General features: G+C 52.5%; 1 protein-coding gene across 2 annotated transcripts; it reads left to right on the top strand.

Moving 5' to 3' along the window:
- Nucleotides 1-426: 426 nt before the first annotated feature.
- Nucleotides 427-2,022, top strand: LOC132414378 (elongation factor 1-delta-like). Of its 2 annotated transcripts, XM_059996854.1 has the most exons (2): nucleotides 427-1,408; nucleotides 1,463-2,022. In XM_059996854.1, the coding sequence occupies exons 1-2, from the start codon at nucleotides 1,081-1,083 to the stop codon at nucleotides 2,020-2,022; spliced, it is 888 nt and encodes a 295-aa protein (XP_059852837.1). In that variant the 5' UTR covers nucleotides 427-1,080. The 2 variants fall into 2 exon arrangements, with proteins under 2 accessions (XP_059852837.1, XP_059852836.1); XM_059996853.1 differs by having other exon boundaries at nucleotides 427-2,022.
- Nucleotides 2,023-14,381: the final 12,359 nt, after the last annotated feature.

Genomic DNA, 14,381 nt, shown 5'->3' with positions numbered 1-14,381 from the left:
AGGGTCCCTGAGAGACACTCTCCTGCAGAACAGCCCAGCAAGAAAGGTACAGGCTCTGGAATCACACTCCCTGACTTCACATCCTAGCTCCTTCCCTTACCAGCTGTACCTCCGGGGCAGTTCACTCCACCTGTCCCAGCCTCCCTTTCCTCACCGGTAAAATGAGGTTAGTATTTTTCCCCACTGGATAAAGTTGCTCTGTTGAGTAAACACATGGCATGGTGCCCAGCACATAGCAAGCACTCAAAAATAACATAAATAAGATTAGTACTATTCAGGTTCAAGCACAAGACAAGATTAGGTTTTTAATTTGTCTTAAAAATGAAATACACACCCTGCAATTCACACATTCGCAGTTTTTATATAAACCAAACACTGTCTCCATCCTATTCCCCTTCCTCCCCACCCTTGTGAATGGCTGAAACTATTGGCCACTACCCCATGGGAAGAAAGCCCCAGGTTGCTGTGATGACCCATTAAGATGACATGCAGAGTGGCTCTGCACACTGGATGGGGCCACACAAATGGTCTTTGTTGATGAACATGCTCTTAAAGCACCAACCTCATTATCTGATGCTCCTGGGTCCTACTGGTCCCTCTACCTCTCTTTTTCAGTTGTAAGCAAGCAGCCATATAGCTGCAACCAAAGTCAGGGACAGACTTTCGTGTTGTAATCAAATGAAACTTGCAGCAAAGCTAATCAGCCACACGCAGGAGCTATGGGTTATGATTATTCTGCTACTTGGAGATAAAAGCTCATTGGTAAGCAACAGCTCAGAGAGGAAGTGCTTCTGTTTCTCTCCTTTGTCAGTTCTTCTGAATCTCTGAATGAGGGTGGCATTAGATTGAATCCATATCACGGACACATATGCTGACATTCATGCTCAAGAAATTCCAGACCCTGGATCCATCATCATCCAGGGCTCCCTGGGGCCCCCACCCCACCCAGCACACAGGTTGAGTCTCCTTGGGTCTGCAAGTGGGTCTCTTTCATCCCTCTCTTCATAAGGGTGTCTAGAATGTCAGCTCACCCATCAGTCTCAGGGAAGGTGGTACAAAGGACATCGATTCTGAATTAGAATGTCTTGGATTCAAATCTTGGCTCAGGCTCTTTCCTCTGCCGTTGCGTATGCCGAGCCCTCCTCATTGGTCGCTGTGTCCTTGGCTGGTGTGAAAATGGCCACAAACTTTCTAGTGCACGAGAAGATCTGGTTTGACAAGTTCAAATATGATGATGCAGAAAGGAAATTCTATGAGCAGATGAACGGGTCCATGGCTGGCTCCTCACACCAGGAGAATGGCGCCAGCGTGATCCTCCGTGACGTCACAAGAGCCAGAGAAAACATCCATAAGTCCCTGGCTGGAAGCTCACGCTCTGCGGCCTCCAGTGGGCCCGGTGGAGACCACAGTGAGCTTGTCATCCGGATCGCCAGCCTGGAAGTGGAGAACCAGAGCCTGCGAGGGGTGGTGCAGGATCTGCAGCAGGCTGTCTGCAAGCTGGAGGCCTGGCTGAGTGCACTAGAGAAAAGCTCGCCCACCCACCCGGCCACAGCTCCGCAGACCCAGCATGTGTCTCCCGTGCGCCAAGTGGAGCGCCCCACCCGGAAGGCGGTCACCGTCACAGAGGACGAGGACGATGACATTGACCTGCTCGGCAGCGATGAGGAGGAGGACCAGGAGGCTGCCTGGCTGCGGGAGGAAAGGCTGCAGCAGTACGCTGAGAAGAAGGTCAAGAAGCCTGCCCTGGTGGCCAAGTCCTCCATTCTCCTGGACACCAAGCCTTGGGATGACGAGACGGACATGGCCCAGCTGGAGGCCTGCATGTGCTCCATCCAGCTGGATGGGCTGACCTGGGGTGGGGGGGCCTCCAAGCTGGGGCCCGTGGGCTACGGCACCCACAAGCTGCAGATCCAGTGTGTGGTTGAGGACGACAAGGTGGGCACGGACCTGCTGGAAGAGGAGATCACCAAGTTCGAGGAGCATGTGCAGAGCGTTGACACTGCTGCTTTCAACAAGATCTGAGCCCTGGCATTGGCCTGAGCGTGTGAAGCCTTGCAGCCAATAAAGACTGAGATTCCAAAAAAACAAGAAAACAAATCTTGGCTCAGCCACTCACTAGCTACATGACCTAGAATGAGTCACTTATCTTCTTAAGACCTTAGTTTCCCCATCTGTACATGAGGTCAGTGTAAGGATAAATGAACTAGCATATGCTTTAGCAGAGTGGTACATCGTTGGACTTTGGTATCAGATGCTTGGATTCATATCTCAGCTTGGCTACTTGCAGGTTGTGTGACCTTGGGCAAGTCATTTGACCTCTGTGAGCTTCAGTCTCCTTGTCTGTTACACCAGGCTAGAAACAGTATCTACCGCCTAGGGTTGTTATGGGTGAGATAGGGATGTTACATTAAAAAGTGCTAAAAGGAGTGCCTGACACGCGTGGCACACGCATCAAATGTTTGCTGTAGTGGTTGTTAGCACGACTACTGGCCCGGTGCTTGGCTCATCTTAGCACTCCTCTCAAACATGCAGGCTCCCTGCTCCCATCTGAAGGGACAGCCTGGGAGTCCCGGGGAACAGTAGCCCTGGAGGCCACAGACACACCCGCACGGCAGGAGGCAGTAACACTGATACTGGGTTTCCTCTGGGGTAAGGTGGGGCAGGGAACTCTGGACAGGGAAAAGTCAGGGAGGAAATCAGACAGGTGGGAAGGGCAGGGATCAGGCAGGGCTGGCTCCAGATGTCAGGGCCGGGACTTGACAGAGCTGCTGGACCCAAACATGTGGGCCTTCACCCTTGGCAACTCTGAGACCAAGATGCCCAGCAGCCCTGACTTTGAAATGTGCTCCATTCAACTGTGAATGAATAATTTACAGTCTTTGATCTTATATTGCTGAGGAGAAGGCGAGAGAGAAGACCATGAGGGCATTGGGAACCAGGAGATGGGAAAGGAGGAGAGGAAATAACCCCTTGTGTCCTATCTGGACTGTCAAGTCTCCTCAGAGACAATTCCCATAGTCTGGATGCTGGCAGGCCCGCTGATCCTTCCTCACTGGGCGACCAGACAGCAAGAGCCACATGAACAGGTTTGGGCCAGTGCATCAGTAAGCTTAGCAGGAAAGAGAAAGGAAAAGTGAATAACCCCGTGAGCAGTGAACGTGTGATGCTTTAGCAGTGCAGCCAAATGACTTCCATTTCCCCTGCTTAGATTCCATCTATCTCTCCAGTTGGCAAACCACCCTTCCTTCATCAGAAAACACCGAGAGAGCCCTTTCTTCACCAGCCTGTGGGTGTGAATGGCACTAACAACACCCAAATATCGCTAGCTCCAAGCTCCTAGCAATATCAGACTGGAATATCTGCCAACTGGGGGATTCAATCCTTTGCAAACTCTCTCCCGGTATCTGAGAGCCCCAGGAAGTAGCTCACCCATGAATAGATCTGCGTTTTCACTCTCTTGACTGCTCCGCAAATTTGCTATGACAAAACCCTCCACTAAATGAGGTGGGTTTTTTTTCTTTTTTAATCTTATTATTACTTTACCCAAGTATTTTGGAGCACCTACTTTGAAGCAGGCACTGTGCTAAGTACTCAGCATTCTCCTGCAGGGTGGGAAGAACTTTCGCTCAATCAGCGTTAGGTTCAGATGCAGGCAGGAGGGGTTCCACAGCAGTGTTGCTTTGTTCCCAAAGGGTTAGGGACTAAATGAAATGACCCTTTCAGTCAACACACACAAACTTTTTTTCCCTCTAGGGACACTCAGGCTACCAATGTCACTGGGTTCCAAGAGTTTTTTCTTTTTTTAAACATGTACATTTTTTTCCTTTGGCCACACTCCGTGGCTTGTGGGATCTTAATTCCCCGACCAGGGATTGAACCCGGGTCCTTGGTAGTGAAAGCAAGGAGTCCTAACCACTGGACCACCAGGGAATTCCCCCAAGGGGTTTGGTGACCAGCCACACACCTGTTCTCAGAACCCCTACCCCTCCAGCCCTCAGGCATGCTACAGCAGCCAGACCTCAAGACCAGACCTCTTCAGCCCTTTGTGATGAATTCTCTCTCAGGGACCCTTCTGTCCCCCAGCATCCTGGCTTCTACTGCCCCTTCCACTGGTCCAACAGACACAACTCTGAATATATAACCCCAATTGTGGACAGAGTTAAAGGTCTGGGTCTCCCCGACCCAACAAAGTCTTATTCTTCCATGCATCAATGGATGCAAACAGATGCTTGCGGTAAGAAGGGTCATTACCACACATGCCAGCTAGATGAGAGCCTCAGCCAGCCTGGAGGCTGCTGTCTCCCGCCCCAGTCCTGGCTGGAAGCCCCCAAGGCCTCTCCCAGCACAGCCCCTCTTGAGAAAGGGAGGAGCTTCGAGCCACTGAAGCCGTAGGTGAATGGAAGTTCCACTTCTCTGACATCACCTCTCCCCGCAGGGCTGGGCTTGCTCCTTTCTGAGCCTGACCATGTGGGAGCCCAGTGGGGAGGTGCCTGGGATGCAGGTGTCCCCAGCACGCCACCTTAATCTGGCCCTTCTGGATGGAACCCAAGGCGAGCAGGAAATGTGTTGGGAGAGTTCTGAAGGGGTGGGAGCAGGTTACAACGAGCCACAGAGCAGTCCCCTACACACACAACCCAGACTTGATAACCTATCCAGGCCTTGGCATGACCTGGAGGTTCCAACTTTCACCTAGACCCTGGTTTCTGTGGTCTTCTGCCTCCCTCTTGAGGCCAAGTCCCATTCTAGACCCCTGTTTTGATATCTGCAACCAAATCCTTGGGCTTGAGACTTTGCCTCAATAGCTAACTAACTGAATAACAAAAGCAGTAATAATGACTAATATTTATTAAGCACTATTTATTAACAGAGTCAAACACAGTTACTTATAATTCATTTAATCTTCACATAACCTTGTGAGGTAAGTACTATTATTAACCCCATTTTATGGATTTATAAGCAGAGGCATGATGAGATCATCCCCAAAGGTTGATGGATGGCCTCATCTAGTAACCCACCCACCTGCTAACAGACCTCACCAAGGCCGACCCCTCACCTGACACTTCTCTGAGACATCATCTAGGCCAGTGTGTGTCAAAGCTGAAGACTGGACCTGCCAGGCCTGTGCTAGATTTCTCCTCTAGATCTTATTTCATCGTCAGAATGACTACAGGTGGTGAGCATTACTGCCCCATTTTGTAGATACCAATAATGAGGCTTGGAGGCTTAAAGGACATGCTTTACCACCCAGCTAGTAAGTGGAAAAATTAGGAAGTGTATGGCAACCCTTCCTCATGCTTCTTGCCACCCAGCACCCCCACTACACAGATATCCAGCATCCACAGTTGGCAGGCAGGCACCCCACCCCTTCCACAGCTCCGGTTCTGGGAAGACAAGAGGCAAGCAGGGCCCAGGCAAACGCCACAGGCATGAGGATCTGGGGAAACTCTCTGGACGGCGGCACCCCTCTCCTCTTCCCTCCCCAGGGAATCTTGATGAGGAGAGACATGTGGAGATGGAGGCCTCTTGTAAAACTGATTAAGAAGCCCTCCAAGCTCGAAGAGCAGGTCCTTTACTCCTCTCAACACTGGGCTCCTGGGCCCCTCTGCCACGTGGGCTGAGTGTGTCTCTTCAGCGTCGTGCACCCTCATCCCAGGGCTGCTGCCCCTACCAGAAGTGAGGGGCCAGGTACACCCCCTTAACCCTCACCCTCTGACCCAGCACAGGAGAGCGAGAGCACAGACTGGTCTTGCTTTCCTCCTCTACCCTCACCCTCCTATTTTTGTTTTGTTTAAATAAGCCTCCTTCTGCCAGGCAGAAGGGCCACCTCCCGAGCTCCCTGATCCTGTGGCCAGTCTTGTCAAACCTGGTCTCCCACTGCCTCTTTCGAGAGAAGGGGCCTTCTCTGAACAGCTTGGCCAGCTCTGTGTCCCCCAGCCTGAAATGTGTCCCTCTGCTGGAGTTGGAGCTGTTCTGAGTGTTCGTGGAAAAGTGGAGGAGCTGCCTAAACTCTCTACCTCCAGGCCTTTGTGAACGCTATTTTGTCTTCGGGAAAACTACCACCCACCCTGCCCCCAAATCTTTCTTGTGCTTTAATGCACAGTACAAATGAGGATGGTTTCACCTGTCTGTGAAGCCACCCACAATCACCCCGAAGTTCATTTTCCCCCACTCAGTGCCCTCTGCAACGCACCCCCTTTTACCATCCCCATCAACCTGTGACATAACCATGGACCCAGGAACCTGAGTTCCTTGGCAGCAGGGCAGGGTCTTACTGGCACGCACAGTGCCAGCACCTAGTAGGAGCTCAGTAAAGGTTGGGTGGCAGAGCAGTTTGCCCTTTCCCTGGGGTGGGAGCCCTCAGGAAGTGTGGTCCTCAAGCCTTTGTAGATCTAGCACAGCAACAGGGACAAGGGCAGAATCCTCCTGATGCCAGGCAGTGCGTAGGCACTCAGAGCATCACATTCATAGACTATGAGTAAAGACAGCATTTAACTGGGCACTTACAAGGGTGCTGGGTGCTGCGCTAAGCACTTTACACCCATTATCCTATTTACTCTTCACAATAACTATGTCACATGGATACCATTAGGCCCATTTTCAGATGGGGAAATGGAAGATCAGAGGGGTTAATTAAGCTGGCCAGGGAGACACAGCTGCTCAGTGGCAGAGTCGATACACAAATCAGGTCTGACTCTGGAGTCGCCTGCTCCCCAGCCCCACTGCACAGTGTTCCCCTTGTTGTTTGGGTTTGAGGCTCCATGTGAGTTCATGACTAAAAGGACCAGAGGCTTGGCTGGGAGCAACAATGCCACCCCTGCCCCCTGAGCCGGGACTCAGACTTTCAGGGGACACCATCAAAGGTAAAACATCCTGGTCAATTGTAGAGTCAATTCTCCAGCTCTGGGAGATAAGCCTCACCTGTCAGATGAAAATCTTACCCCGGGCACCTAGCCACCTGCAAATGATAATTCAAGGGAAGCCCAGGCCTCAGAGGCAGCTGAAATCCCTAACCGGGCCCCACAGGTGCACCTCGCCCTGCCTTCCCTCGGCTCCAGCCACCTAAACCCCGGTCCCAATCCTGAACCAGGAGCCTTGAACCTGCCTGCCTGTTGCACCAAACCCACAGGCATTGATGGCCCTGGGCAACCCAGAGGAAGAGGAGCCATCCTCACTGTCCCAGGACTTGAGGCCTGCGTGGCCGGGGGTCCCAGGCTGCAGGTGAGCTGGAGGGTACTCAGGGCCACACACACACTAAAAAGAGCTTAAGAGTCACTTCTAAAAGAAGGGGATGGTGTGGGATCATGAGAAAGTCACTTCATCTTCTGAGCCTCTGTGTGCTCACCTATAAAATGGGTGGGACTCCCGGCAGGCCTGTCTCAGAGGCTGCTGTGGGGAATTCAAGCAGCACATTTGGGGGAAAGCTTTGCAAGAACCTGAGGGTCATGCAGATGTATGGAACTGTAACAGTTAATAGTGAAAATGGTACACACCCTTAGAGAGGGCTGACTTTGGGGCAGGCCCTATTCTAAGTGCCTTAGGCATATTAACTCATTTTATCCTCAGAGCAACCCTCTGAAGTGGGAACGATTATCCCATTTTACAGATGAGAAAAGTGAGACCCAGGGAAGTTAAATAAGTTACCCGAGGACCCCTAGCTAGTGTGTGCCTGTGCGGGTTTGTGAAGCAGGACAGTCGGGCACTAGACCCTGCTCTAACCATGAGGCCACACTGCCTCTCTAGAGCTGTGGTTTGAGGGGTAGAAAAAAGGAGGTCGGGGAGTTGGCCTCTCTGAACAAGATGGCCAGAGGGAGCTTCCCCTGGGGGAGCACCTGCTATGTGTCAAGCACTTTCCTCACCTCTCACTTAATTCAGCAGCCCGGGCGGCAGGGGATAGGAGTGGGGGGCCGGCATCCTCGGCCCCATCGGTGCACCAGGAGACTGAGGGCCAGAAAGCCCAAGGTCTCTTGGTTGGTAGGGACTTGAACAGTGTCTTGAACAGTGTCTTTTCATTTCCCTTCCCTGTTACTTCCAGCCCATACCAGCCTTGTCTTCCTGAGCCCAAAGTCTCTGCCACCCCCTGCATTTCTGGGTTCCAGGGACTGAACACCCTGGGGGATGGGCAGTGAGGTGACCAGAGGCTGGACACAGGCCACACCCTGCCTTACACGCCCTGCCACAGGGCCCCCATCTCTCCCTGCCCATGACCAGCTTGCCCGACTCCCACCTCCTCTCCCCATCGCCATATCCAAACTGCCTATCCAGGGCACCCATTAGGGTCCTGCAGAGTGGGGTCTAGCATGGCCACAGCCTGGCCCTGGAGAGCTTTGGAATGTAGGTGAGAACCTGCCCCCCTGAACCAGCCTGGCCCCCAGGATCCCCAGGTGCCCCACCCACATATCCAGCTGTACCCTGGCTACTCTCAGGCCATGATTTTCCCTCCTCTCCCGTCCACAGGAACAGGAAGAAGGAGCCCAGCCCTTCTGCCTCTTCCTCCAGGAGCCCTCACCTCACCCTTAGAGCAGCTAGGCTCCACAGGGCTCTGCAGAGGGTGCGTGGGGTAAGGCTGCCCCCCACAGGCAGCCAGGGAAGGAGGTTGCTTTGCTCAGAAAACCTGAAATCTCTTTGTAAGCAAGTGGGTAGGGCGGGGAGGTGTCAGAATCTCTCGGTGGGATTGTCTCTGGGATCTTGAAACTCACCCCTAAACCCTGAGGCTGGGAGGAATCCATTTAAAGGATATTAGGAGCAGGTTCAGAGCGGGGATGTGGGCAGAGGGGTTCCAAGTCCAGCATACAACCCCTGAGTCAGAGCCCGACCCCCAGCACAGGGTCAGAGGTCATGGGTCACCCCTTACCCCCATCTCTTTCACTGTCCGTACTGCTGACTCTAGGTCTTAAAAGCTCCCGTCCTACATGCACCATGCCACAACCCCTAATTGTCTGAGTGCTTCCTGGGATCTAACCAGAATCCCTCCTGCTACAACTGAAGCCCAGGTCCAAATGCTCTGGTCCTGATTGGTCAGGGTAGGGGAGATGAGTGAGTGGTCACAGCATCACACCCTCAGGGCTGCCTGGAGTGGAAAAGGGGGCATAGCAAGTTTTAGAAGGGAGCCAGTGGTGGGGGGGGGAGCCCCAGGGGAAATCTTCAGACCAAGGGCAGCAAAGCAGAAAGCAGAGCATCTCCTTAAGACAAACGTCTCCACTGCCTTCAGCTCAAAGCTCTATTTGCATAAAGAAATTATCCTTACTGCTCTTTTGCCTAATTGGCAGGGAGCACCTGCCCACGCCAACAGGAACTACCGCTAAGCAGCCCATAAAAGCTGGTGTGAGCAGTGGCTAGCCTATGCCCACCCCACTGGCCAGGACAGGGCCTTAACGCAGCTGCTTCTTCCTGGCATGGCCTGGTCCCAATCCCAGATCTGCCACTTCCTCTGAGTCACAGTTTCTTCATCTGTTAAGGAGGAGGAATAATTCTTGCCTTATTTGGTGTCTGAAAGGATTTCAATGTGGTATCGCTTCTGAAGGTTTCAATGCAAAGCCGGGGACATGCTCAGTGCTCCACTCACATTCAAGAGCAAGTTCTTCTAGGGATGGCCCAACTGGGTTCCAAACCATCTCTGCCAGCTAATCCAATGATTCTTGGGTAAATTACTTAACGCTCTCTGTGCCTCACACTCCTCATCTGTAAGAGCAGGGATTAACAATACCCACCACAAGGCTGCAATTACACTTAAATAAGGCAGCATGTGTAAGAGCCCCTGGCACATAGTAGGCCTGTGCTGAGTCAGGATTATTGGTTACCAGATGCCATCAACCAATCTTTCACCAGAGCAGGGAACCCTGCCTGACACTTCAGAGGGAATTCTGAAGCCAGATGAGGGGTTTCCTGATGGTCCCTCCAATTTTGAGTTTCCCTCATCCAAACAGTCACATTCATCATGTTTCAGGGCCCTGGATTCCAGGGTCAGAACCCCTGACGCCTCATCAGGGAAGAAGCAAGCTATGCCTGTGGACTGGTGATGGTTACCATTGGATCCCCCAGTGTCATGTGGACAAGTCAGCTCCCTGGCTGCATCTCAGACCGCTCGCACAGTGCTGGGCTCATCCCAAGCTCCAGCTCTGAGACCCCTTGCATCAACTGTACTCTACATCTGTCTGTTTCAGCCCAGGAACCACCAGGAGGACAGGAGGGGCGAGCTTCTGTCTGGCTCTGTTCAGGGGTCTGTCCTAGGAATCCCACAGAGCTGGCCTGCTCTTGGACTAAGGGGATCCTTCAGAGCCCCCAGACCTACAGGAGTCAGGTCATGGCTGGGGACCTGACCACTTCCAAGGAGAGAGCCATGGGCACCAACTCGACAGGGCCACTCACAGGTTAGGACAATGAGTCATCAGTGACAAACTTGAGAGAAGACCTCAGGCCTGCTGAGTCCTGGGCCAGGGTACTGCCCCTGCACCGGCCTTTCTCCTGAGACTAGGAATGGCTTCACTGAGCTGGGGAGCCCTGTCGCTATGGAATGTCACTCAGTGCTGGAGTGCACACGGAGATCTGAATTCAAATCCTGGCTCTTCTACTTTCTGGTGGGAACAAACCCACTTAAGATCTCTGAGCCTCTGTTTTTTATCTATAAAATGAGGTCATAATTGCTTACTTCCCAGGATGGCTATGAGGATTCAGGGAGATGAGTTCGGTACAGGGATGTAGCAGGTGCCTAGTACATGATGAGAATACAATATGGGGAAGCAGTTGCCACGGCCACCCCTCTGTAAACTGCCTTCTTATTGTCTGTCACACATACACATGTGCATGTACACCCCAGATGCACAAATATGCCCACTCAAACATATATACACACAGCATATACTACAAATATTAATACTGGATAAAAGGGAAGAAAAGAAAAACCTCAAGCCAACTAACAGGGACTTTGTCCCATCCCTGCACACATTTGCTTTTAATGGCACTAGATAGGGAGAGACAGGGGAGAAGGAGAAGAGGAGGCAGGAAGACAGGACCTGAGAGGCGGCAGGGATTCACCCAGAAGCTAACAGTAAAAGGGACAGGGGAGAGGCAGTCCTCCTTGCCTCTCCCCCAGCCCCTGCTGGTCACCTAGCAACAAGCATCTCTTCAGAATCCTTCCTAAATCGCTGAGAGTCTTCTGCTCAGCAATGCCCTCCACAACTTCCCCTCACTCTTCCTCCAGGTATGAACTGCCCTCACCTGTAAATCCACACCTCACATGTCCTCCAGGCCCACCTCCCAGGGCCAGGAGAACTGTAGGAAGGGACATCGATGGCAAGGTGCTAAGGGTGGGGCACAAATATCTGGGTGTTCCATGTGGCGGGGAGGGGAAACCAGTCTGAGATGGTCAGGATCAGGGCCCAGGAGGGGGCCCACAGCCCTACCCTGAGAAAGGAGAAAGGACAGGATCCAGAGCCACCTGATATCTCATTTCAGAAGGCACAGCTGTGAAAACCCAGAGCTATTTAATATCTGGGATCAATGTTTGGGGAAAGCCAGATTGGAACAGGGAAAATAAGTGAGAGGAAGCATTTGAGCTTGTACTGTGTGCCGAGCATTTTACACACACACACACACACACACACACACACACACACACACACACACACACACACACACACACACACACACACACACACACGTGTGCGCAAAGTCTCAATCCAAAAACCCTGCAAGATTAGGACCTCAAACCTCACTTTACCAATAAAGCAGCAGAGGCCTCAAAGAGAGAGGTCCCTTGCCCTTGGTCAGAGAGCAGCAGATGTGCGGCAGCCCTGGGGTCAGAACTCACATCTGTCTGACCTCAAGGCACTGGAATTTCAGGGCTAGTGCCAGGAGTCTGTGAGATAGAACCTGATCAAAGACAGGGCTTCACAGAGTGCCCAGTATGCACAGGGCCACTGCCACATGAAAACACCTGCCTGAACCAGGACATAAGTCAGTCAGTGAGCCCTTTCCCTCCTCCCCTCTCCAGGGGCCATGCCCTCCACTTCCCAGTAGCCCTGGGCTCTGGGCTGCCATGGTGGGTCATCGGCCCCCTCCAAGGGTTTCCCCAAGTTCCAGGGTCTCTAACAGGCAATGGCCATCCACCCCCTGAGACCTCCAAGCCCTCCCAGCAGTCCTGAGCTGCCTCTAAGAGTCCAGGGCTCTTTATTACTGATCCAGCACCGTTCCGAGAGGTAGGCTCTGCACACAGCTGGCAGGATGGCTGGTGGCTTCATGGAGAGGTGGTGATAAAAACAGAAGTATTAGCTGAATGTCTGCCCCTCACCAAGGCAGCCAGCACCCTCAGGACGGGTACTGGGCATGGGGTGGGCTTGCAGCAGGGAGACTCCTGCCCAGGACCTGGGGTGTGGGGTGTGTGCCCACTCTCCCCCATCTGCAGCCCTTACAGCTCTCCCTGCATTCATCCTTCTGTCCACTGCTTTGCAGCCCCCTGAACATGCCACCCTCTCTCCCACCTTCATGCCATCCCTATCTCACCCTGTTATCCCCTTCCCCATCAGCTCCTCCTTTCTTCCTGTAATTCAGCGGCCCTCACTGTTGGCTGCACATTAGAATCACCAGGGGAGATTCTGATTCAGTAGGTCTGGATAGGGTCTGGGCATCAGCATTTTTTAAAAGCTTGCCAGGGGATTCTACTGTGCCAACCTGAGGAACTGCTACTTTTTATCAGACCTCAGCTCAGAAGTCAACTCTTCTGGGAAGCTTTCCCTGACCATCCCTCCACCCCCAGCCTGGGCTGGATGTCCCTCCTCTGAGCTCCCAGGTCCCCTGATACCTCCAACTATCAACAGCCTTATCACATAACATTATAATTGACTTTATTACAAGCCTGTCTTGCAAAGACTGCAATCAACTCCAGGGCCAGGACTAGGTCTTGTTCATTGTTATATCCCCAGCACAGGGCCTGCTATGAAGAAGAGGCTTCAGAAATGTATGATGGATGGATGGATGGATGGATGGATGGATGGATGGATGGATGGATGGATAGATGGATGGATGGATGAACAAACACAGGTGCTAATGCTCTGCTCACCAATGTCTATTCCCCTTCTTGTTCAGACAAGCCTCCCGGATTGCTAAGCTGCCTGAAGTCCCCTTTGCTTAATCATTGCATTCCAGCTGCCCATCCGTTGCCTACACAGGGTCACATGTCTGGGGTGCCAACCACACCAACCTAGGTAAACCTCTCAGATCATTCTGACTGCTCCACAAATCTCTCCTGCTCCAGGAAGCCCCCATGGTTAACCAGGTGGACCCCCAACAATTCTCCTTGATTTAGAATACCCTGGTTACTTTCCCACCACTTTACCCCACACCTGGTCTTGGAGGGTCCATGCTGGACTGACCTCACAGGTGACAGTCAGCAACAAGTCCAGGACTAGAGTCAAGAGACCTGAGTTCGTGCCACCAACTTCCTGCGTGAGCCTGGGCCATTTAACCTCTCTGGGTCTCAGGTTACCCATCTACACAATGAAGGAAATAATAGTACTCTCCTCATAGAGTTGCTGTGAGGATTAATGAGTTAACATATCTAAGGCCTTAGAGTAGGACCAGGCACAAAGTGCTATTATCAAGGTGTTTGTAACTATTCTTATCTACCAATTGAGAGAACATTAACCACTAGACTTGAGGCCTTTCCAGCCTGATGCATTATTTTACTATATCATCTGCCCAAGCCCCCACCTGTAGACAAGACCACCAACAAGGGCGGGCGACAGGCCTGGATTTATGCCAGTTGGCCCCTGGCTGAGGTCTGGTGATGCTTCTGTAAACACAGTGGAGGTGTGCCCAGGCTGCCACCCAGCTACTACCAGACTAGAGGATGGCCCACACAATAGATCTCAGCCCCAGAGTCCAGACCCACCTCGCCAGGATCAGGGAAGAGCCTTTTTCAAAACATCATGGCCACCACAGCCCCTCGGTTGTTCTTCCTGCTCACTTTTCAGCCTCCATTTCCCACTCACTGAGGCCCAGTTAGATTCCCTCCGCACCTTCTGCCCTCCCCTTAAATAGACAGAGCATCAAAGCGTGAAAAACATTGAAATTACCAAACGCAATTTCTCTCCAGAGATGACAAATCTGCTGCAGTTTGTATTTCCAAACAGGAGCTGCAGCTCTTGAGCAGCTCCAAGGCAGGTTCCCTGCCCCCACTGACCAACTCCTCATAGGCACAGCGCCCCCTGTCCCTCCACCCCTGCAGAGGAGGAGCACCCTGCATCTTCACTCTAGGGATAAGGATGCTGCAGCGGGGAAGGGTCAGAGCAAGGGCAGAAGGCAGAGGAGGGAAGCAGGTGACAGGTCCTTCGAGGTTCACTCAGCCACACCTGTCCCGCCAAGGCCAGACAGAACACCCAACAATG

This window comes from Delphinus delphis, chromosome 19 (genome assembly GCF_949987515.2).
Source record: "Delphinus delphis chromosome 19, mDelDel1.2, whole genome shotgun sequence".
Lineage (NCBI taxonomy): Eukaryota > Metazoa > Chordata > Mammalia > Artiodactyla > Delphinidae > Delphinus > Delphinus delphis.
Note: the sequence above shows the minus strand (reverse complement) of the source record. Positions and strands in the feature narration are given on the sequence as shown.